The 23,903-nt window shown below is 34.2% G+C and overlaps 2 protein-coding genes across 2 annotated transcripts; both read left to right on the top strand.

Moving 5' to 3' along the window:
- Positions 1–3,155: 3,155 nt before the first annotated feature.
- Positions 3,156–6,403, top strand: LOC110017884 (receptor-like protein kinase HSL1). The gene is made up of 2 exons (XM_020715038.1): positions 3,156–5,740; positions 5,849–6,403. The coding sequence occupies exons 1-2, from the start codon at positions 3,256–3,258 to the stop codon at positions 6,235–6,237; spliced, it is 2,874 nt and encodes a 957-aa protein (XP_020570697.1). The 5' UTR covers positions 3,156–3,255; the 3' UTR covers positions 6,238–6,403.
- Positions 6,404–18,933: 12,530 nt separating this feature from the next.
- LOC110039359 (tubulin alpha chain) lies at positions 18,934–21,741 on the top strand. The gene is made up of 4 exons (XM_020744393.1): positions 18,934–19,124; positions 20,082–20,316; positions 20,411–20,781; positions 20,869–21,741. Exons 1-4 carry the CDS (start codon positions 19,050–19,052, stop codon positions 21,523–21,525), a joined length of 1,338 nt encoding a protein of 445 aa, XP_020600052.1. The 5' UTR covers positions 18,934–19,049; the 3' UTR covers positions 21,526–21,741.
- Positions 21,742–23,903: the final 2,162 nt, after the last annotated feature.

Below are 23,903 nucleotides of genomic sequence, written 5' to 3'. Positions count from 1 at the left end.
GCAAAAGAATGTGAATGTGGGATTTGAGTTATCAAAAATAAATATCATAAGTTATTAAAATAAATGAGAGTCATAAATAAAAATATAACAATGGTATGTTGTGTGTGTTTGTCATGTACATTTATGTGGAAATCTAATCGTCTTGTTGTATTTTTTTTGTTGCAAATCTGTGCTAGATTAGCGTTGGAATATTCCAATGCTAATTACTGCAAGTACCAATACGATAAAAGATGACGCAAGTTCGAGGCTTTTGTGTCAAACAAGGTCGACGCAAATTAGGGTCAACCATGTTCGACGCAAAAGCGACTTTTTTTTTTACATTGCCCATTTTTTCCGACGGAAATTTATAGAGTCAAAATTTTTTGATACAAATTCAGACGCAAATATGCGACATAAATGTTGACATAAAATGATTTAACGACGCCCGTAGTATCTTCACTTCATATGCAGTTTTCACCTTCCCCCTCTCCCGGTTTCACCTACAACCATTGCCTCCATTCGTGAACCCGATTGACACGGCTGGGTGGGAAGGCAACGATGGGAATCTTGCGCACGTAGACCTCCTGTTGTGAGATATGTACTTCCTGACATAAAAATGAAACACAAATAACACAAGCAAACACAGATCGTTTACATGTTTCGATCCAACTGGATCTACGTTCACGGGAGGGAATCAATCAAATAGTTCACTAAGGCAAAAGAAATGAAGAATACATAGCTTATACATAGAGATGAGTCCTCATCTTCCTTCTATGACCTCCCTCTCAAGCGACACCTTGATACAAGGCCTCAAGATGCTCTCCTCCTCTCTAGCTCTCTAGCTATTCTCTCCTCCTTTGTGGTAGCTTAAGATCTCTTCCCTTTCACCCCTAGCCCTCACACCCTCTCTATTTATAGAACCAAGAGAGTGGTAGGTGGGAGGTAGGTGGGAGGTAGGTGGGCGGTAGGTGAGCGGTAAGTGAGATGTGGTAGGTGGCGGTGCCACATTACAAAATTGTCCTTTTATCTTAGTTCATTAATTGGGGGTTAAAATAACACCTCCAAAACTCCAATTTTTCTCCTCATTTTGACCCAATTCTGAATCAACTGAGGAAAGAAACCCCCTTCTTTCCCCCTTTTCCTTCCCATTGATTTTGTGTATTTTATTTTACCTTATCTAGATCTCATAAATGTGGCTTCCAATGGGATTTAGTAAATCCTTGATTCAAGAGAAAATGGGATTTAAGAACATGTAGGGTTTAAAGAAGCCATTTTTGCTATTTGGTTGGATTTAAGCTAAGTCCTACAACCGATGTGCCATTTGGGTTTAGGTGCCTTGAAGCAATTAAGTACATAAAAAGCACTCCAAAGCATGCTATCTACATAAATAGCACTTTCTTTCATCCATTCTCGCTCATATATATATATATATATATATATATTAAAAATCATGATAAAACAGCTAGGCATATTTTTCAACTGAGGATAAAGTTGATACACGTTTGGTAATTGCGAACCAGTTCACTAATAAGTTTTATGAATTAGCAATAATTTTGATGATTAGCGTTGAAGTCGAGGATAACAAAATAATTAATGAATCAAATCATGCATGGTTTCATGAGCTTTATTCTCCTTAAACTGGGGGCAACCCAGTTCACTTTACCGTTCGTCATGTTTTTTTTTAATAGTGTCGATTATTGATAAACAAAACTAAGTACATTAATCAGCGAATTATTATATAATGCATGAAGAATATTGATGCATATTTGCATTTTACCACTAGCTAGTATGAGCAGCCAACCTTAATTATGTACTCAACATTCATATACGTGGAATTAATAAATAAAAGGAGCATTTACAGGCATACCACACAATTCTTATGTATTTACATATCTACCCCTAAACATTCATATTTACATGCATAACACTCAAACCCTCAACATCGTACAAAAAATATCACAATAATTATCATTTTAAAAGTAAATGCACCTTTGCATGCATAGGTTTTATGACACTATGTACTGAATCCTTTTAGGACATAACGTTCCGTATTGTTCGTGGGCTCAAACGATCGAAGGAAGATATGAGAGAACCACTTATGAAGATGATGAGAACAATAACTTATATTATGAATTTGATCATACATGGATATGCATGGATCATGTATGATGATGTGGAGTGAACCAGGTGATAAGTCAAATAGGTCCACGAGTTTTGGTGCGGGCCAGGAAAACCCATAACCTCTATCGTCGGCCAGTGATAGTTAATTATTCATAAACACCGAGATTTCATAAGTGTAAATATCAAAATTTGAGTTACGTAAGAATTGTGTGGCATGTGTATAAATTTCCCGAAATAAGAATATTTGAATCTTTTTGTTAATTCTAATTTTATTATATGTAAATAGAATGTTATGTTTGAAATTATAGCACATTGGTTTTATTCATGATTTATCAAGCATTCATTATGAAAATAGGATCTCATTTGATAACTATTTCATAAAATAAGTTTTTCAACATAAGATTAAATTAAATTCTAAATAAATGTTTATTTAGTTTTAAAAAAACTAATCTTAATGCTAATTAAAATAAATATTTAAATAGTTCAAAATATTTTAAAAATAAGTAATAATCTAAAATTACTCCTTATGTTTTTCTTCTATTATATTATAGCAACTTACACGGAAGTTATGGGCCTAAGCAGAGTGAAATGGCAGGAGACTTTTTCATTTAAAAACAGTGGCAAATGTTCATTACTTTTTAAACCCTTTAAATTATCACAATTTCAGAAATGTATTTTTGTAAGGTTTTTTTATATTTGTTTATTTTTTCTATATTTACATAAGTTGTCAGAGCAACATTGCTCAAATTAAAGAGACGCTTGAGGGCTAATACATGTATGCCTTTAATCCTTTAACCGAAAAAGTATGAAAAAGGATTAAAGATGATTTTTTGAATATTAATGCTTGCTGATGTAGTGATGTCCTTCCATGCAAACTGCTCAATCACACGAATCTTAACATATATAATTTAGGAAAATTTAAGAAAAAATTCATATGATGCATAATTGTCTTAATATTGTTAACATAAGACAATGCCAGATAAAAACATTGATTAAATATGAAATAATTAACAGAAAAAAAATTAGTGCTTTCTCTTTCCTTTATGATTCTCCTATGCTTCCACTGTGCTCAATGATTCCACAGTCACTCTCCTTCTCCTTCCTTTGAATATATTATGTCGCAGGCTTCCTTCTTCCCACCTTCAACAGAGAAAAATGTCTATCAGCACTATCTGCTTCCTCTTCTTCTTCTTCCTCTGCTCCTTCCTTCCCCACCTCTCTCACTCCCTCCAATCCCAATCAAGCTTCCTCTACCTCATGCAACAATCTCTGTCTGGCATCACCAGCAGCTGGAACTTCAACACTAGCAACCCCTGCAACTTCTCTGGCATCACTTGTGATGACGAAGAGCACCAAAACATCATCCAAATCGACCTCTCCTCCTCCTCTCTCGCCGGAAACATCCCTCCCGGCATCTGTTCCTCCCTGCCGCTCCTCCGCACCCTCCGCCTCGGCTTCAACAACATCCTCAGCGGTTTTCCAATTGACGTTCACAACTGCTCGCACTTAGAAGAGCTCAACCTCACCAACTCTGGCGTCACAGGAACCATACCTGATTTATCCAGCCTCAATTCTCTCCGCTCACTCGACCTCTCCAATAATCTCTTCTCCGGCGACTTTCCACTCTCCATAACAAACCTCACCAATATTGAAGCTATAAATTTCAATCAAAATCCCACCTTTAATGTTTGGCGGCTGCCGGAAGCCATTACGGGGCTAAGAAACCTCAGGGTGCTGATTCTTTCGACAACTTGCATGCGAGGGGAGATACCTCCATGGATTGCTAACATGACCTGGCTCACTGATCTTGAGCTGAGTGGCAATTTGCTTGTCGGAAGGATTCCGGCAAGTATCGGAAGAATGGAGCATCTCCGGCTACTGGAGCTGTATTATAACCTGCTCGAAGGAGAGATACCGATGGAACTTGGAAATTTAACAGAGCTTGTTGACATCGACTTGTCAGTGAATAGGCTCACCGGAAGAATACCGGAAAGTCTTTGCCGGCTGCCGGAGCTTGGAGTTCTGCAGCTTTATAGCAACAGACTCACCGGAGCTATCCCGCCGGTGCTCGCGAACTCCACTTCTCTTACAATTCTGTCGGTGTACCAAAACTTACTCTCCGGCGAGGTGCCTCCAACACTCGGCAAGTTCTCTGAGCTGCTTGTGCTTGAGCTCTCAGAGAATCAGTTCTCAGGGGAATTACCAAGAGATACTTGCGCGGCAGGCAAGTTGCTTTGTTTCTTAGTACTTGACAATCAGTTTTCCGGCGAAATACCAGAGAATTACGTGAGATGCTGGTCTCTGCTGCGTTTTCGAGTAAACAACAATGAACTGAGTGGTGAAGTGCCAAGCATGCTCTTTGGGCTTCCTAACGCTTCCATTATTGATCTAAGCTTCAACCGTTTTCAGGGAAGTTTTGCAAAATTTATAGGAAATGCGAAGAATTTATCAGCATTGTTTTTGCAAAACAATCAGTTTTCTGGCGGGTTGCCACCGGAAATTTCAAAAGCAGCCAGTTTGGTGAAGATAGATCTCAGCAACAATTTGTTCTCAGGTTCAATTCCAGCCGAAATAGGGTACTTGAGCAGCATGAGCCAGCTTTCGTTGCAGGGGAACAAGCTTGACTCTGTAATTCCTGAATCTCTTTCTTTGCTCAAGTCCCTCAATGTGCTTAACCTCTCAAACAATCTACTGACGGGGCAGATACCAAATAGCCTCTGCAATCTCCTGCCCAATTCACTGGATTTCTCAAATAACAGGCTTTCCGGTCCAGTGCCTCTCCCTCTCATAAAAAATGGGCTTATTAAAGGAATCTCAGGCAATCCAGGCCTGTGTGTTCCCATTCATCTTAATTTCTCTGAACTAATCCTTCCACTGTGTCCACAGCCCAGATTTAGAAAGAGACTGAACTGCATATGGGCCATTGCAGTTTCTGTTGTTCTTTCAATTCTCGGAATTCTGTTGTTGGCTAAGCGCTGCTTGGGCAAGAAGAACAAGTTTATAGAGCGCGATCAACTCTCATCCGCCATGCCATTCTCCTATGACATCACGAGCTTCCAAAAGTTAAGCTTTGAGCCGCACGAGATAACAGAAGCTTTGATTGATAAGAACATTGTTGGTCATGGAGGATCCGGGACTGTCTACAAGATTGAACTAAGTAATGGAGAGTCGGTTGCCGTGAAGAAGTTACGGAGAAAAAAGATAAAGGAATCTTCATCCTCAGATAAGATGAATTTTGAAAAGCAACTGAAGGCAGAAGTAGAGACACTTGGGAGCATCAGACACAACAACATTATAAAGCTCTACTGCTACTTCTCAAGCTTGGATTATAACAATCTCCTTGTTTATGAGTACATGCCCAATGGCAATCTCTGGGAAGCTCTTCACAACTCCTGGATCTTCCTGAATTGGCCTTCCAGGCATAAGATTGCGCTTGGGATAGCACACGGACTGGCTTATCTTCACCATGATCTGCTGTACCCGATCGTTCACCGGGATATCAAGAGCTCAAACATACTCCTTGATGCAGATTTTGAGCCAAAGGTTGCAGATTTTGGAATTTGCAAGGTCTTGCATGCAGGAGAAAATTACGCAGCATCCACCACTGTGATTGCAGGCACCCATGGATACTTAGCCCCAGGTTAACTTTATCAACTTTTAAAACAGTTCTTCATCTTAACATCTGTTCATCTACTTTCTTATCAGAGTTGCATTCAAATTTCAAACTAATAGTTGAGTCTCATGACAGAATATGCCTACTCCTCCAAAGCAACCACGAAGTGCGATGTTTACAGTTTCGGTGTAGTGCTCATGGAGCTGATAACAGGGAAGAAACCGATCGATGCCGAATTTGGGGAAAACAGAAACATCATTTATTGGATCTCGAACAAGATGGCAACACGAGAAGGGGCATTGGAGGTTATGGATAAGAGGCTATCAGCCTGCCCATTCAAGGAAGAGATGATACATGCGCTGAGAATTGGGCTGCGGTGCACCTGCAGCTCCCCAGCCCTTCGACCCTCCATGAACGAGGTTGTCCAGCTCCTGCTCGAGCTGGATGCAAGCAAGCATGATGTGAATGGTGGATCATCAATCAAGCTGAAGGATTCGGCTTCTATCACAAAGACTAGTAACTAAATTTAAGCCAAGATTGGTGATCAAAGCTGTACTTGGTTTAGGCAGCCTATTTAGATTAGTTGGACAAGACGTCTAGTACTTAAAAGAAAGCTTTTCGTTCCTCTAATGCCATCTTTTCTCTCTTTTTTCTTTCTTGTTTTAAGATTGAATAAAGTTACTCCGCTAATCTGCACTTTTGAGTGAATTTCTTCTGCAAACTCTCAAGCTTTACGTAACTGAATGCACAAGAATCCATAAAATACTTAAATTTTTTGATATTTTATATGATTGTGTGGCGTTACTCAGTATGAGTAAAGTTATAGAATTCTGAAGGATCTATAACGTTACACAGCTTTGCAATTACGCAGCATCTGGTGCCCTGAATGGCCCTACTTAGGCTCATAAATGTTCTCTTTTTCTCACTTTATTGGATGTGGGTGATATAGCCTATTAAGAATGAGGTGTAGGAGCCTTTCCTGTTTTCCCACCCAAGTGGATTCTAGCTTCTTCTGAGCTTAAAAGTTAGTTGAATTCTGTTGGTGGGACCTATTTAAATAAATATGCGTTATGGGGACCGTATTGCATTATGGGCTACTATAAACTCTCCATTAACCAAAGGAAATGTTTTAAATGTCATGTGTTAAGGAAACAAATTTTTTTTTCTTATTTTTGATATTATTGATAAATACAAACCATCTTTATGCACATATTTTTACTATTTTTTAATAATCAATGTTTCTCGTAGAGCGACAGAAAAGTTTTTAGAAATGAGGCTGAAAAATTATAATATAAAATTTAAGTAAAATATAATAATACATCTTTTCTTATATGATATAATTAAAAATCATAAAAAATCTATCATAAACAAGCAATTATAAGACTTGGACATCAAATTATGTATATATATATATATATATATATATATATATATATATATTTGAGTAAGATAAATGTTTGAACCCAACACCTTGGAGGTTCTTCAATTTATTTCCAGCTAATGTATTGCACATTATAACAAAAAATACCCCTTAAACACACACACACACTAGTTCCAATTATTTATCAGGCTAAAATTTTCCTCCATTTTCAATAGTTTCACTCTGAACTACTCCATTTTTATTGTGGGAGATATAGTAATAATAGTAGCGCTTAAAAGTTTAGAATATCTTTTGACTATGCATAATTCCATTTGAATCCACTTAGAGGTGGAAGAGATCTTTATGAGAATTGTGAGGTCTATATTAATCCTTCTATTTTTTTTATGATTGCTAATGCCACTTAGAGCCATAAACTTCATCACAATTGGTAAGTACAACAACTATGCATCAAATAGATTATTTGATGAAGCTAGTTGCAATTTTCTTCAAAAATCTGAAAGTCATATCAAACAAAATATCTTAACAAAACTATTTATGGTTGACTAATAAACCAAGTAATGATTTCCAACGCTAGAAATATTTTATTGATGTTAGGTAAAAATAAACACAAAAAGTTTTACATAATGAAATTTATGCTCTTAAGAAAACCACATTAAGAGAACAGCCACAAAATAAATACATAGAAACTTTCTTTTAAAAAGCATAGACTATTTTTTTTAACAAATTTCACAAGCAATTTTTTGTAAGCTCGCCTAAACCACACAACATCAAAGTAACTAAACTCATTTACCTTAAATGAGCCCCAACCAAAAGTTTAACTCCATCCTTTGTAACAAAATTTACAATGAGTTACACACGAGTTTATTCTTTAACATTCTTAGTAATGACCTACATTTATGATAGTCAAGATCTCATTTATGATAGCCAAGATCGCATAAATGAGTTACTTGATGTAAATAATAAAAGTTGAAAATTTGACTTCATCATTCAAAAAAATCTAGACGGAGAGTTAATTGAGCCCATTGAATACCAAATACGAGTTATCAGCCTTTCAAATCTAAAGTGGCGTTCTTGAGAAAGAAAGAGAGCCTTATTTCACTCAAGATGAGATATGAATAAATGAAAACAAAGCTCTTTAACTTGAGACCATGATTATACTTGAGCGTATATATTTTATTTTAGCACATCATTAAAATAAAATTAATACATAGTCTCTACACAATATTAATTCCAAACAAATATTAAGATGTCACATAAGACAAATTATCAATCTTTATTTCATCCAAATTTTAGGCTTATGGAAATTAAGATAAATCATAATATAAAGTTTTAATATAGAGGCCCAGAATAAAATTTCCCAATAATCTTACACTTGGGTAACATATATTACCTAATGTATATACATTAATAAATATTTTATGAGCTCAAAATTTACTATCTTTTCAAAGTAGCATCTTCAGACAACCTGGTCCATCAATTAATAATTAAAATAAATAAAATAGATCTTTCTCACTATATTATTTTTTAACAAGACCATAAATGATCACAGTATTAATATAATGTAGCATAAAAAATTCATGCAATATGATAATATATCTTGTATATTTCCAACCGGTCGTATATCTTAGATCAATAAAGTTATGAATAGTATTTCAAATATTTATGCTAAATCACAATTAAAACTGTATAACATTATTTTAGAGTTTTTAGATGATGAGAAAATAATGAAACTTTAGTCTTATAAAAAAAATGTTTATAATAGTTGAACATCATAAATTTACTCTCACTATGCTAGCGTGTCATCAAGATAAGCCACACCCATACGAGCCACATGCTCATAAAAACAATTTAGATGATAACTTTTTATAAGTAGACCCGCAATCATAAAATTTGTGCTTATATGTTCAATTAACACTTGAGAACTATAAACTATTTCGTTTGCAACACAAAACTTTATATTAATATGCTTTGATTTTGATGAAGATCTATTATTCTTTGAATGTAGCTCTATGACTATATTATCATAATTTATTTTTAATTATCTTTATAGACCATCAGCTATATGTAGCTCAATGATAAAATTTCAGAGTCATATTCCTTGATTTGATTTCTAATAATAAGTTATGAATTCTGCTTGCATTATAGAGGAAGCTATGAGTGGAAGCTTGACACTTTTCTAATACACAACTCCACCTTATATGAAATGTAGCCTGTAATGGATCTTCTACTATCGAGGCAACCATTAAAATCTATGTCAGAATACCCCATGATTTTCAAATGGTCTTCTCTCTGATATGTAAGCATAAAAAATTTTGTACTATCTAATATTGCACAACAGGCTTTTTTACTTTCTAATGATCATCCGTTCCAAGGTTACATAGATATCTATCAAGCATTGCAATAATCTATGCAATATTCAAACGTAGACAAACTTGAGCACACATAATACTCCCTAATGCAAATGTTGTTTCGGTTCTTTTTTGTAACTTGAAGTCACAAACCTTTTTAATTATCGTCTTAAGATTCTCTTTTCAAATAGTCCTCTTATTTGAATCTTCGGGACGATTCTGAGAAGATGATGGATCAAAAAAGAGGGAAATAAAACGGAGATTAAACAAAAAAATTGAAGAAAGAACCTGGAGAACTTATGTGAGGTGAATCTCGTATGATAGGTTAAGAGTGTACTCTCAAATAAGAGCAGATCGAGACATCTTGAACCAAATAGCAACGAAAGAATACTTAAATAAATTACCCATGTAACTAGAGAACCAAATTTGTGTATCTCTCCTGGGGTCAAGAGCACTCCCAAAGGAACATATCTCATTAGGTTAATTACATCTTGGGGGATCCCCAAGAATACTCTTGATTAAAGGAGTCATGCTTATATTTAAGAGGGTATCACAAAGGATGATTATCTCATAAAAGCATTCAAATGCCTTCAAGACTTTCGATAAGTTATAAGAAGAGAGTGAGTCTCTCACGGCTCAAAGTAGATAACAACTTGACGACGATAGGGGCCTATAAAGTAACTGGATTTGATTCGCCCTATCACATAACCAAATCATGCTTAGGAGTCAAAGCCCTTTTTCATTTGCAAATAAATTCAGACTATTTTAACTATAACAAATTAGGGCAGAAAATAAGCAGGCTTCTACTATGAAATTCTGCTGATTATTTTATTCATTTTGGGCCTTTTATTAAACCTTGAAACGTGACACTGATCTTGTCCTTGGGGCATTGTTTTTGCAAGCAAAACTTTGCCATTTGGCTTCCGTAGCAGGAGTTTTTTCTCGATTCCTTCCCCTTCGTCGTGCATGGTGGAACAAAATTATTTTATAAAAACGAATTCCTTATATGTACCAATACCCTTAACTAATTCAAATTACTGTTTTTTAAATACCGGCGTGTGTGTCTGCATATATCTTATTTAGATTTTAATATTTCTAATTAAATTAAAATAACTACATAAAATATTTCTTTTATTTTTTAAATTTAATATTAGTGATTGATGTGCCCTAAACAATTTTTTATCTTTTAAAAAAATATATTTTTAAAATAAAATATTTTGATTCAAATTAAAAAGTATATAACTCCAATTTCAATAAACTTATAATCTTCTGAGTTTTGCAGGACTTATTTTTCGCTCGATTTGAGCGAAAATAATTTACAGGGTAAACCTTAAGATCCCTTTAATGTTATGGTAATTTTACTTTATAACATACCAAACATTAAATTTTAAAAAAATCAAGTAATTATTTCACTCTACACCACTAAAATTCTAAGCAAAACAGCCCCTTATAAGATCCAAGTCTCATAAATCATTCCTAATAAAGCATTATTATTAACATAACAAATATTAATAAACAAATCTAATAGAGAAAGAATAAGATACAATGCCATGAATAAATTGAGAACCAATATTAAAAAAAAATGCAAAATATTAGAATTTCACTTGATCAAAATTCTCCCATTATTAGTGCAAGTAAAATTATGCATGGTGTCCTCAAATGAGAGCATCTTCAAAGTATTAGAAACAGATGAATCTAACAAATTATCAGAGAGCTTATTTTCTAATAGATATATAAATCATCATTATTATCAATGATGAGCATTATGTAATCAGATTTTAATAAAATTAAAAATTATTAAAATCTTCTTCATATAATCGGTCTAAAATCACATGTCTATCATTTGAAAATAAATTTTTTCCCATAAATATGTTATATTTTATTTATGACTCACATTTATTTTAATAACTTATGATATTTATTTTTATAGCTTAAGTTATTTATTTTCTTAACTCATAACTTATGTCATAAATTATGATAACTTATGATATTTATTTTGATAACTTAAGTTATTTATTTTTTTAACTCATAACTTATGTCATAAATCATGACAATTTATGATATTTATTTTGATAACTTAAGTTATTTATTTTTTTAACTCATAACTTATGTCATAAATCATGACAATTTATGATATTTATTTTGATAACTTAAGTTATTAATTTTCTTAACTCATAACTTATGATATTTATTTTTGTAACTAATGATAACTTAAGTTATTAATTATCTTAACTCATGAATTATGTCATAACTTATGATATTAATTTTATAAATCATGTAATCCCTAAAATGAATAAGGGTTATTAACTTATGTTATTGATTTTAATAATAAAAAATCAATTAATTTATTAAATTATTATAAATTTTATTGGTTTGTAACCTCCTTGATGGATAGTGGTTAAATAGAGTATGATTTAGAGAATGAGTCATCTCTCTTCCTTACAGTTCCCTCCATAAAAAAGTATGGAAAGTTTCAAGGGATTAGAGAGAGAAATTCCATCTCTTCAAGATCAAATTTCTTCAAGATAAAATTTTATCATCATGAATACATACATGTATGTGTTACTTTATTATGGATATGTAAAAATCATGAATTTAAAAGATCTTGACTATTATGTATTTTTTTAGAATTTGTGTCATAAAGTTCAAACACGAATTTCTAACATGTGGTACCAGAGCCTTGATTACAAAATTTATGATTTTTTTATATAATTTTATTTTTGTTATATTTTTGTTAGTTGTATTAAATTTCTATTGTGAATTAGATCTTACTAAAGTAAATTGATGTGATTGACATTATTATTTATTTGATGTCTATGTTATGTTTAATTTGTTAGTCATGAAAGTGACCAAATTAATAAGTTTAATAGACATCAAATTAAATAAATTCAATTACTCACTAGTATGTGATGCTTGTTACGAAATAATTTAACATTTCGCTATGAAAATATTAAAATTCATTGATTATAAAATATTTTTAGATTGCCCAAAGGTTGATCATTTGTTTTATAATCTTTGAATAAAATTGTAGTCTATTTATATACTTAGTTAAGATATGTTTATATATCCAAAGATAATAGACATGTCCAATTTAAGTATAAATAATTATCAATTATATTAAATTTAAGTCAAACATCAATTATGATTATTATTGTGTATTGTTATATCACCCAAAAAAGATTTCAATACACTATTATTACACTATTATTATTATTACACTATTATTATTATGATTATTATTTTAATCTGATTTTATTTGAATATCTATGTAAGTTTAATAGTCGAAGCATTAATGTTGGAACATGTTTTATTTATTTGCAGTAACTATTCCTAATTCTCATCATTCACAAGCTACATTTGTTCAAACTTTTAATGGACTTAATTTCTCTGAATGGCGTGAGCAAGTCCATTTTCACCTTGGTGTTCTGGATCTTGATTTGGCACTCACGAGTGAGAAACCTGCTGCTCTTGTTGATTCTAGTCGTGCTGAGCAAATCTCTTTCTATAAAGCTTGAGAAAAATCAAACAGTTATAGAAAACTACATAAAGTGTACAGTTTCTAACACTGAAAGTGCTAAAAAATTTATGAAATTTGCTGAGAATTGTTCTCAGTCTGACTCTGCTGATAAGTCTCTTGCTGGGACACTATTGAGTATGTTAACCAAAATTAAATTTGATGGTTCTCGTACTATGCATGAGCATGTCGTTGAAATGACGAACATATCAGCAAGACTTAAGACCCTGAGAATAGAAGTGAATGAAAATTTCCTTGTGCAATTTATCATTACCTCCTTGCCTCCTGAGTATGATTGATTACACATGAACTACAACACTATAAAAGATGAGTGGAATGTGAATGAATTACAATGTATGCTCATTCAAGAGGAGGAAAAGCTTAAGAATTGAGCAAATCACTCCATTAATCTCATTGGTCACCAAAGAAGAGCTGTAAAGAAACCTGGAAAGAAGAATAGAAATGACAAGCAAGGACCACTAAAGATTAATGTGTCATCTGCCCCAATTCACAAAGAGGAACATAAAGGAATTAAGTGTCACTTTTGCAAAAAGCCTGAACACTATCAAAATGAGTGTCAAAAGCGTAAAGGTTGGTTCAAAAAGAAGGTAAACCTTGTGTTTCTGAATGTTTCCAATCAAATTTGGCAGAAGTTCCTTATAATACATGGTGGATTAATTATGGTAGTACTACTCTTGTTTTAAATACGATGCAGGGATTCCTTACAACTCAAATCATAAACACAAATGAAGATTTTGTCTTCATGGGAAACTGAGTCAAAGCGCCTGTTGAAGCTATTGTAACCTATCAGTTGATTTTAGATACTGGACATCATTTAGACATTTTCAAACATTTTGTCCCTTCTGTTTCTCGTAATTTGATTTCATTGTCTAAACTTGATTATAGTGAATACTCCTTTAAGTTTAGAAATGGCTGTTTCAATTTGTTTAAACACAATAATCTCATATGTTCTGGTATTCTTTGTGATGACTTATATAAGCTTAAACTTGATAACCTTTTCTTTGAGACTTCGATGACTTTACATCATAATATTGGTACTAAATGTGATTTTATGAATAAAAGTTCAACTTATTTGTGGCATAAACGTTTGGGTCATATATCCGAAGAAAAAATTGAAATATTAGTAAAGAATTAGTAAAGAATGAAATCTTTAATAAATTGGATTTTACTTATCTTGACATCTATGTGAATTATATTAAAGAAAAATACACAAATCACACAGTTAAGAAAGCTGTCACAAGAAGCACACAGCTCCTTGAAACCATACACATTGATATTTGTGGACTTTTTTATGTTCCATCTTTTAGTGGAGAGAAATATTTTATCACTTTTATTGATGATTTTTCATGTTATGGGTATGTCTACTTATTGCTTCAAAAATTTAAAGTTATAGATGCCTTAAAGGTGTATATAACTGAGGTTGAAAGACAATTAGACAGAAAAGTGAAAATTATCAGGTCTGATAGAGGTGGTGAATATTATGAAACTTACAATGAATCTGGATAATGTCCATATCCATTTGCTAAATTTCTTCAAACTAATGACATATGTGCTCAATACTTTATGTCAGAAACACCACAACAAAATGATGTTGCAGAAAGGCAAAATCGTACTCTATGTAAATGGTTAGGAGCATGATGAGTAATTCCTCTTTACTCTTATCATTGTGGATACATGCTTTAAAGACTGCTGCATATTTGTTAAATAGGATTCCTAGTAAGGCAGTTCCAAAGACTCCTTTTGAACTGTGGACATAAAGGAAACCTACTTTAAGGCACCTGCATGTTTGGGGTTGCTCATCAGAAATAAGGTTATATAATCCACATGAAAAGATTTTGGACTCAAGAACAACTAATGGTTTCTTCATTGGTTATCCAGAAAAATCTAAAGGGTATAAATTTTATTGTCCTAACCACATTACAAGAATTATTAAAGTTGGAAATGCAAAGTTCATTGAGAATGGTGAAGTTAGTGGGAGTTTGAAATCACATAAAGTGGAGATCCAAGAAATTAGGGTTCAAGTTCCTTCACCCAAATTTTTTTCTCAAGTTGTTATTCTGAACAGTTTGACAACTTACAAGAACAATAAATATATGATCAAATACCCCACAAATGAAACTGTAAATGGGTCTTTAAGACTAAGCGTGACTCGAATGACAATATTAAACGATTTAAAGCTAGACTTTTTGCCAAATGTTTCACTCAGAAAGATGGCATCGACTATAAAGAAATATTTTATCTAATTTCTAAGAAAGATTCATTTAGAATTATCCTGACACTAGTAGCTCATTATGATTTGGAGTTACACCAAATGGATGTGAAAACTGCCTTTCTGAATGGGAATTTAGATGAAGAGGTCTATATGAGTCAACCTGAAGGATTTTTGGTTGAAAGAAAGGAACACATGATGTGTAAATTAAAGAAATCATTATATTGGCTTAAGCAAGCTTCCCAACAATGATATCTTAAGTTCAATGATATCATCACGTCCTTTGGATTTAAAGAAAACACTGTTGATCGGTGTATATATCTAAAGGCCAGTAGGAGCAAAATCATATATCTCATTTTGTATATTGACGACATCTTGTTGGCTACTAAAAATCTTGACTTAGTATATGAAACCAAGAACTTTCTCTCTAAGAACTTTAAAATGAAAGATATGAGTGAGACATCTTATGTGATTGGAATTGAAGTATTTGATGATAGATCACAAGGTTTGTTAGGATTGTCTCAGAAAAAAATATATTGAAAGAATTATTAAGAGATTCAATATGAAAGGGTGCTCAACAAGTGTTGCTCCAATTCAAAAAGGAGATAAATTCAGCCTTATGCAGTGTCCAAAGAATGATTTGGAGTGTCCAAATAATGATTTGAAATGTAAACAAATGGAAGAAATTTCTTTTACATCTATTGTTGAAAGCTTAATGTGTGTTCAACTTGTATCAGACCAGACATTAGCTTTGTTGTCGGGATACTGGACAGGTATCAAAGTAATCCAGGAATAGATAATTGGAAAGCTGTAAAGAAAGTTTTGAGGTATCTACAAGGAACAAATGACAACAAGCTCACTTATAGAAGATCTAAAGATCTTGATGTGATAGGATATCCAGATTCAGATTTTGTAGGGTGTGCTAATACTAGAAAATCAACATTTGACTATTTGTTGCTTTTGGCTGAAGGAACAATCTCATGGAAAAATGTGAAGCAGATTATCACAACAGCTTCCACTGTGGAAGCTGAATTTGTGTCTTGCTTAGAAACTACAATTCAGGGTTTATGATTGCGGAATTTTATTTTAGGACTTGAAATTGTCGAAAGATTTGCCAAATCACTGAAAATTTATTGTGATAACTCCGCAACAATCATCTTTTCGAAAAACGACAAGTATTCCAAAGGTGCTAAACACATTGAATTAAAATATCTTATCGTTAAGTAAGAAGTTCAGAAACATAGGATGTCAAGTGAGCATATTAGCACCAATCTCATGATTGCAGATCATTTAACGAAAGGGTTGCCACCGAAGACATTTTAACGAATATGTCTTGAAAATAGGCATTACCAAAACCCTTTATTAGTTTTATGTTATTTATATTTTGACACTTTGGGCCCAATTTTACTTATTTTTTATATTTGTAAATCTTGTTTTTATCGTTCGTGAGCACTTTATGTTGCATGATGTTCAACAAGATTTATTTTTTAATAGACATTATGAGACCAAGATATTAATTCTCATTATGCTAAGTATGTAAATGATATTGTGATACATGGAAGGGACTGTGTCGATAAATTGATGCACAACCGCCATGATTCATATTAATTTCATATTTATTAAATAATTTAAGATTTAACAAATATGAAGAAGAATTTATCTTACATTTTGTGCAGTATGCTATGCGCTATTAAAATTAAGTGAGTCAAATGAGAGAATGTTATATTTTATTTATGACTCACATTTATTTTAATAACATATGATATTTATTTTGATAACTTAAGTTATTTATTTTCTTAACTCATAACGTATGTCATAAATTATGACAACTTATGATATTTATTTAGATAAATTAAGTTATTAATCTTCTTAACTCATAACTTATGATATTTATTTTTGTAACTCATGATAACTTAAGTTATTAATTATCTTAACTCATAATTTTTGTCATAACTTATGATAAATTATGATATTAATTTTATAACTCGTGTAATCCCTAAAATGAATAAGGTTTATTAACTTATGTCATTGATTTTAATAATAAAAAAAATCAATTAATTTATTAAATTATCATAAATTCTATTGGTTTGTAACCCCCTTGATGGATGGTGGTTAAATAGAGCATAATTTAGAGAAAATGCCATCTCTCTTCCTAACACATCCCGTACATTTTACTCAATCAGAAAGTACGGAAAGTTTCAAGGGATTAGAGAGAGAAATTTCATCTCTTCAAGATCAAATTTCTTCAAGATAAAATTTTATCATCATGAATACATGTATGTGTTACTTTATTATGAATATGTAAAATCTTGAAATTAAAATATCTTGGCTATTATGTATTTTTTTGAAATTTGTGTCATAAAGTTTAAACATAAATTTCTAACAAAATAAACCAAGAAGCACCTGATAAAACCATCTCAAGATTTTTTAAACAGTTAAACCTGAATAAAAAGAATCCATCACTGAGAGAAATAAGATTAACCATATCTTTCAAGTTTTAAGTTTTTTTAATAGCTTTCAGAAGATTGTCATAAAAAGAATGGTTACCCAATTAATATTCGATAAGAGCCAAACTCCACTATTTTGAGCCCTCATCAATCTCATCATTAGATGATGAAACATTATCATATGCATGGAGCTATTTTGGATATGTAATTCCTTGACCAACAATGCAAGAAGAGATTTGAGCATTTAACCCATATTGGAACATATTTAAAATCCTCTTTAATCGGTTAAAAATTATGTGTCCAACTTTCGAACATAAAAGATTTCACATAAATAAATTAAGAGCACTCGATGAAACCATCTCAAGCTCTTCTAAACAATTAAGCTTAAAGGAAAAGAATCCCTCACTGAGAGAGAAAATCAACTGAACCGTTAAATTTCTAAATCCTTTTAATAGTTTGCAAAAACTTTTCATAAAAAAAGACATTACCTAAAACATATCTGACAAGAACTAAATTTCATTGCCTCGAGCTCTCATCAATCTTTTCTTCAAACATTCCCAATTTAAAAGCTAGTGAAAACAAATACGAGGATGGGATGAAGAAGAAGAGATAAGGGGAAAAATAGAAATTTTCATGATAGAAAAATAGGACATAGCCCCGGAAAGATTAACAAAAAACATGAAGAGAAGAAAGTGAAATCCTTGATTTTTCTTTAGTAAAGAATATTTAAAAAGATGAACTCTCCAAACCCAAGAAGAGCTCAAGAGTAGCCATCTCCAAATTTATATTGAATTTAAATTTAAATTTAATGATGTGAATCATTGTAAGCCAAAATCTCTCAGTAAATAAATAAATAGTCGTGCTGAACAAAACTACGAGATAAATAAACCTTTTTGTAGATCATAATAATAAAAAAACTCTCAGACGTGGGCCATGGAAAGTGGTGGAACATCACTCTTGCTTCAAGATGGCTTCACAAGAAATTTTTGAAAAGCCGTTCGGGCCAGTTGTCACACCAACCGGAAGCCTTGGATCTCCGTCTCTTAAGTATCTAACGGTCATCAGACAAATCTCCTCATGAATGCAATGGCATGATGGTAATATTTATGGAATGCGAGCCTTCTTGTCAAAAATTGAAAACGGGCGGCAAATGGGACCGTTTAACTAACGGGGTTTAGAAGAGACGGCCTCCATCTCATCTTCGTTTGCTCTCCATGCAGTAACATTAACCGTGGTTTACATACATTGGTTAACCGCCTCTGCCCAAAGAGCCCTTACCGGTCCTCTATAAAGCACGACGGCTGGCCGGATACGGGGGGCAGCGGAAGGCGTCTTCGTAAACGCCGAACCCTAGTTCCTCTCTAACCCTCTTCATTCTTCTCTAGTTCTTCGAGATTTTTCTTTCTCCGTTCGGAAATGAGGGAGTGCATTTCGATCCACATCGGCCAGGCCGGCATTCAGGTCGGAAATTCCCTCGAGCATGGCCTCCAGGTACGTTTCCATCCAAAGATCATAAACCATTTCATTATTTTTGTTTAAAATTTTAAAGATTATATGCCTCTTCACTCCTCAGACATGTGTAATCGCCATTTTTTGTCCTTAGAATGATAGATCGCTTTCCTATTCTGTTTGGATTATCCAATTTGGATAATTAAGCATTAGTTCTTCTTTTATTTGAATTACGTGACGATCTATGCCGATTTGGAACCGAAGGTGCAGATCTTCTTCTCAATGCTAGATCTCCATTTCCGGATGACTGGTGTTTTGTTTGAATATTACATATTGACCAGTATGTTTTTCAATGTTTCTGGTGGCATTCAGAACAGAGAAACTGGTTTACTGCGTTTGTCAACTTGTCTCGTCTGGTTTAATACCATAGGTGATATTTGTCCTTAATTGAACTTTCTTCCTAATGCTATATTTACTTTCTTTGTTCGTAGATCTATGGATAATATGTTCGTCTCTGTTTGTAGATCTATGGATCTTTTATGTCTTATTGTCTGTAGTTTAATCTCCATGGAATGCATTAAAAATGCTCCCATTGGTTCATGAGATCTTTCTTTTTTGAATGCAGATCTTTCTGACTGTTACTAATGGCACCTACATCGCATTCCCTTTTATTTTTCCTAGATCTAATTGGACCGATTTTCTTTTTTTTCCCGTTAGCGTAATTTTCATACAAAGAGTTTTCTATTTTTTAACTAGATTTTTTACGTCAATTGTCTTTGATGGTTGATTGTGATCCAAACTTGATTCGTCCTGCATATTTTGAACATTTTGATTATTTTTGGTTGTGATGGAAAATTTATCGTTTGATTGTTAAACCAATGGATTTAACTTTCTTGTGCACGAATCCATACATTTTTCAGTACATAGTTTCTACCTACCCACTACAATTCACGAATCTGAGGCAAAATCTCTAATGTATGTGGCATTTGGTTATCTCAGCCTGATGGCCAGATGCCGAGTGACAAGACAGTTGGCGGCGGCGATGATGCTTTTAACACCTTCTTCAGCGAGACAGGTTCTGGAAAGCATGTCCCTCGTGCTGTTTTTGTGGATCTCGAGCCTACTGTTATTGATGAGGTAAGGACTGGCACCTACCGCCAGCTCTTCCACCCCGAGCAGCTTATCAGTGGCAAGGAAGACGCTGCGAACAACTTTGCTCGTGGCCATTATACAAGTACTTACCTCAATGTCCATTCTCTACATTTTTTATCAGGTCATAAGCTAGTTTCATGACCAGTTACTAAAGCTTCTTATTCTTGTGATTGCAGTCGGCAAAGAGATTGTTGATCTATGCCTTGATCGAATCAGGAAGCTTGCTGATAACTGCACTGGTCTTCAAGGCTTTCTGGTTTTCAATGCTGTAGGTGGAGGGACTGGTTCTGGCCTTGGTTCCCTCCTCCTTGAGAGACTATCTGTTGATTATGGCAAAAAATCAAAGCTTGGTTTTACCGTTTACCCATCGCCCCAGGTGTCCACATCAGTTGTTGAGCCTTACAACAGCGTCCTCTCCACACACTCCCTTCTAGAGCACACTGATGTTGCCGTCCTCCTAGATAATGAAGCAATATATGACATCTGCAGGCGTTCTCTTGACATTGAGCGCCCAACATACACCAACCTTAATCGCCTGGTTTCCCAGGTGATAAACTCCTCCATTTTCCCTTGTTTCTGCTAACCCCACATTGCCTTGATTTTGATTTTAGTTGAATCTATGCAATGTGTCCAGGTGATTTCATCCCTCACTGCCTCCCTCAGGTTTGATGGCGCATTGAACGTGGATGTGACTGAGTTCCAAACTAACCTTGTTCCATACCCACGGATCCATTTCATGCTTTCATCATACGCTCCAGTTATCTCAGCTGAGAAAGCCTATCACGAGCAACTCTCTGTTGCCGAAATCACCAACAGTGCCTTTGAGCCATCCTCCATGATGGCCAAGTGTGATCCTCGCCATGGCAAGTACATGGCTTGTTGTCTCATGTATCGAGGAGATGTGGTGCCTAAGGATGTAAATGCTGCTGTTGCTACTATTAAGACCAAGCGCACCATCCAGTTTGTTGACTGGTGCCCTACTGGCTTTAAGTGTGGCATTAATTACCAGCCCCCTACAGTTGTTCCTGGTGGCGATCTTGCCAAGGTGCAGCGGGCGGTTTGCATGATATCTAACTCCACGAGCGTTGCAGAGGTGTTCTCTCGCATCGATCATAAGTTTGATCTTATGTATTCGAAGCGTGCTTTTGTGCATTGGTATGTTGGCGAGGGCATGGAGGAGGGAGAGTTCTCTGAGGCTCGTGAGGATCTTGCTGCGCTCGAGAAAGATTATGAGGAAGTAGGTGCTGAATCTACTGAAGGTGACGAGGGTGATGAGGGTGATGATTATTAAGTTTGTGAAGGTTCATTTTGTTTCTTTAACTGCTTGTGGTCTGATTTCCTGGTGGGTGTTTGCTTTAGGTTTTTTATCGTTTGTTATTTCTTACAAAGATGTCTTTTATCTCTAATGGTGCTGTTTTTTACAGCATTGTCTTCCCAACTTCGGTGTTGCGTATTTCTGCTATGCTATGAGCTTTCTTCATTTCTAGTAAAGAATGAGCTTTCTGAAGTTTTTTTTTTTTGAGGGTTTAGAAAATGCTTCTTTGTATTGGGTCTTTTTTTTTCATCTGTTGCGACCAGTCCCTTAAATTACAGCGTTCAGTTCAGTTCGGTTTTTCATGCTCTGTTCTGTGATGAATCTACGCTAAGTTTAGATGTTGGATAGACAATTAATTACTTATATTTTGAGTGAGATTCATCACTAATACTGGCTTTCGAATTTACAGAAGTGAAAGAACCCTCAATTTTCCTGTGTGAAACAGAATTGTAATTCGGAATAAATGAATCAAACAACAAACAACCAAGGTCTTGTAAATTGCTTGATCTTCTTCTGTTTTCTGTTCTTCATCTCGATATTCTTCTTGTAATTGCGGCTTTTAATCAAAAGACACTGGTGGGAGAGCATAGTGGTGGGTACAGTAGAATTGGAGCACGCCATTATAGTGCATTTTGACGCCTCAATAAGCATATATGTTTGAGCGAGACGAGAATTTAGAGGCTGGCTGGTGAGACCGTATGGCAATATTTGAGCAGGATTGAACCTAAAAAATCATGCCAAACAGCAAAAATGCCATCTTTCTCAATGGTTTGTCATCTCCTCAATGGTTTTGAATAATTGGAAGTTCTGGACGTTGGCAAGGGTTTCAGGCGAGGGGAAGGTTTTGAATGTTTATGTAGGTAAAAAAACCCCTAGAAATTTTATTCTGAAAAGTGAGATATTAATACATGCTTGCTTCAAATGCATTGATAGCTTTTGCTGGATTAATTGATTTATAAAAGATCAATTACATGCTTGCTAAAAAATCATGCCAAACAGCAAAAATGCCATCTTTCTCAATGGTTTGTCATCTCTTCCTCAATGGTTTGTGGGTATGGTTTTGAATAATTGGAAGTTTTGGACGTTGGCAAGGGTTTCAGGCGAGGGGAAGGTTTTGAATGTTTATGTAGTAAAAAACCCCTAGAAATATTATTCTGAAAAGTGAGATATTAATACATGCTTGCTTCAAATGCATTGATAGCTTTTGCTGGATTAATTGATTTATAAAAGATCAATGCAATTTCAAAACTTGTTTCAAAAATACATGCTTGCTAAAAAATCATGCCAAACAGCAAAAATGCCATCTTTCTCAATGGTTTGTCATCTCTTCCTCAATGGTTTGTGGGTATGGTTTTGAATAATTGGAAGTTTTGGACGTTGGCAAGGGTTTCAGGCGAGGGGAAGGTTTTGAATGTTTATGTAGTAAAAAACCCCTAGAAATATTATTCTGAAAAGTGAGATATTAATACATGCTTGCTTCAAATGCATTGATAGCTTTTGCTGGATTAATTGATTTATAAAAGATCAATGCAATTTCAAAACTTGTTTCAAAAAATTTATATCCACATAATAATTGATAAGCTTTTGGATTAATAAACTTCCTTCCGAATGTAAATGGTGGCTTCCAAAAATTTTCTTTGAGGAATAATTGGAAAGAAGATTGGAGTGACGCCATGGATTCCCGCAAAATTGGTCTCAAGCATCGTCTCCGCCATTATTTGCCGCGCGTACGATTTTTTTAGCTTTATTTTAATTAATGACTAAGGGTCCAAGTCCCCATGATAGATGTCATAAAAATTCATTCGTTAACAAGTAATTACACCAATTCTATGCGTTTTGTGTAATTAGTATTACTAATGTTGGTGATTCAAAAGTAATTGCAATTTAGTGTAACATGTCATTATATTTGAAATTTAGCTTAATTATTTTTCTCTGAATTCAAAATTTGGTCAATTTAACTGAATTGAAAAAAAAAAAAAGTTTAGTGAACCTGCCGATTGCTGCCGCTCGTGTAAACACGCCGCTCGCCTGACAAATGGCTGCCGAAACCAACCGCCCATGCATGGAAAGTTGATAAGCTGAAGATGAAGACTTCATTCATACCAAATGAAGTTGCCATACTACCAACCGCCGGCTTGGAACAAGGGCCTTTTCTCTAATTTTTAGGCTTTTCTTTTTTTTTCTTACTTGGGATGCAATCGGGCTGCGTTCCACCGGACGCGAACCAAACCGTGGCCCTGATCACCCATAGCCTTCGTTCGCGACCTGAGGAAAGCCGTGCCCTGGCTTTCACGTTCATATCCCTCCTCTCGTATTCTCAGGTTTTCCTTCTTCATTAGCTCGGATTTACTGTA

The sequence above is a fragment of the Phalaenopsis equestris genome, unplaced genomic scaffold (genome assembly GCF_001263595.1).
Source record: "Phalaenopsis equestris unplaced genomic scaffold, ASM126359v1 Scaffold000002, whole genome shotgun sequence".
Classification (NCBI taxonomy): Eukaryota; Viridiplantae; Streptophyta; class Magnoliopsida; order Asparagales; family Orchidaceae; genus Phalaenopsis; species Phalaenopsis equestris.
This window is presented reverse-complemented; position numbering and strand designations above follow the sequence as displayed.

Bases quoted from the DNA above. Each gene is read 5' to 3' on its own strand.
- LOC110017884 (XM_020715038.1), top strand. From the start codon at position 3,256: ATGTCTATCAGCACTATCTGCTTCCTCTTCTTCTTCTTCCTCTGCTCC. The intron at 5,741-5,848 runs GTTAACTTTATC...GTCTCATGACAG, and splicing joins CCATGGATACTTAGCCCCAG to AATATGCCTACTCCTCCAAA.
- LOC110039359 (XM_020744393.1), top strand. From the start codon at position 19,050: ATGAGGGAGTGCATTTCGATCCACATCGGCCAGGCCGGCATTCAGGTC. The intron at 20,317-20,410 runs GTACTTACCTCA...TTGTGATTGCAG, and splicing joins TGCTCGTGGCCATTATACAA to TCGGCAAAGAGATTGTTGAT. The intron at 20,782-20,868 runs GTGATAAACTCC...CAATGTGTCCAG, and splicing joins TTAATCGCCTGGTTTCCCAG to GTGATTTCATCCCTCACTGC.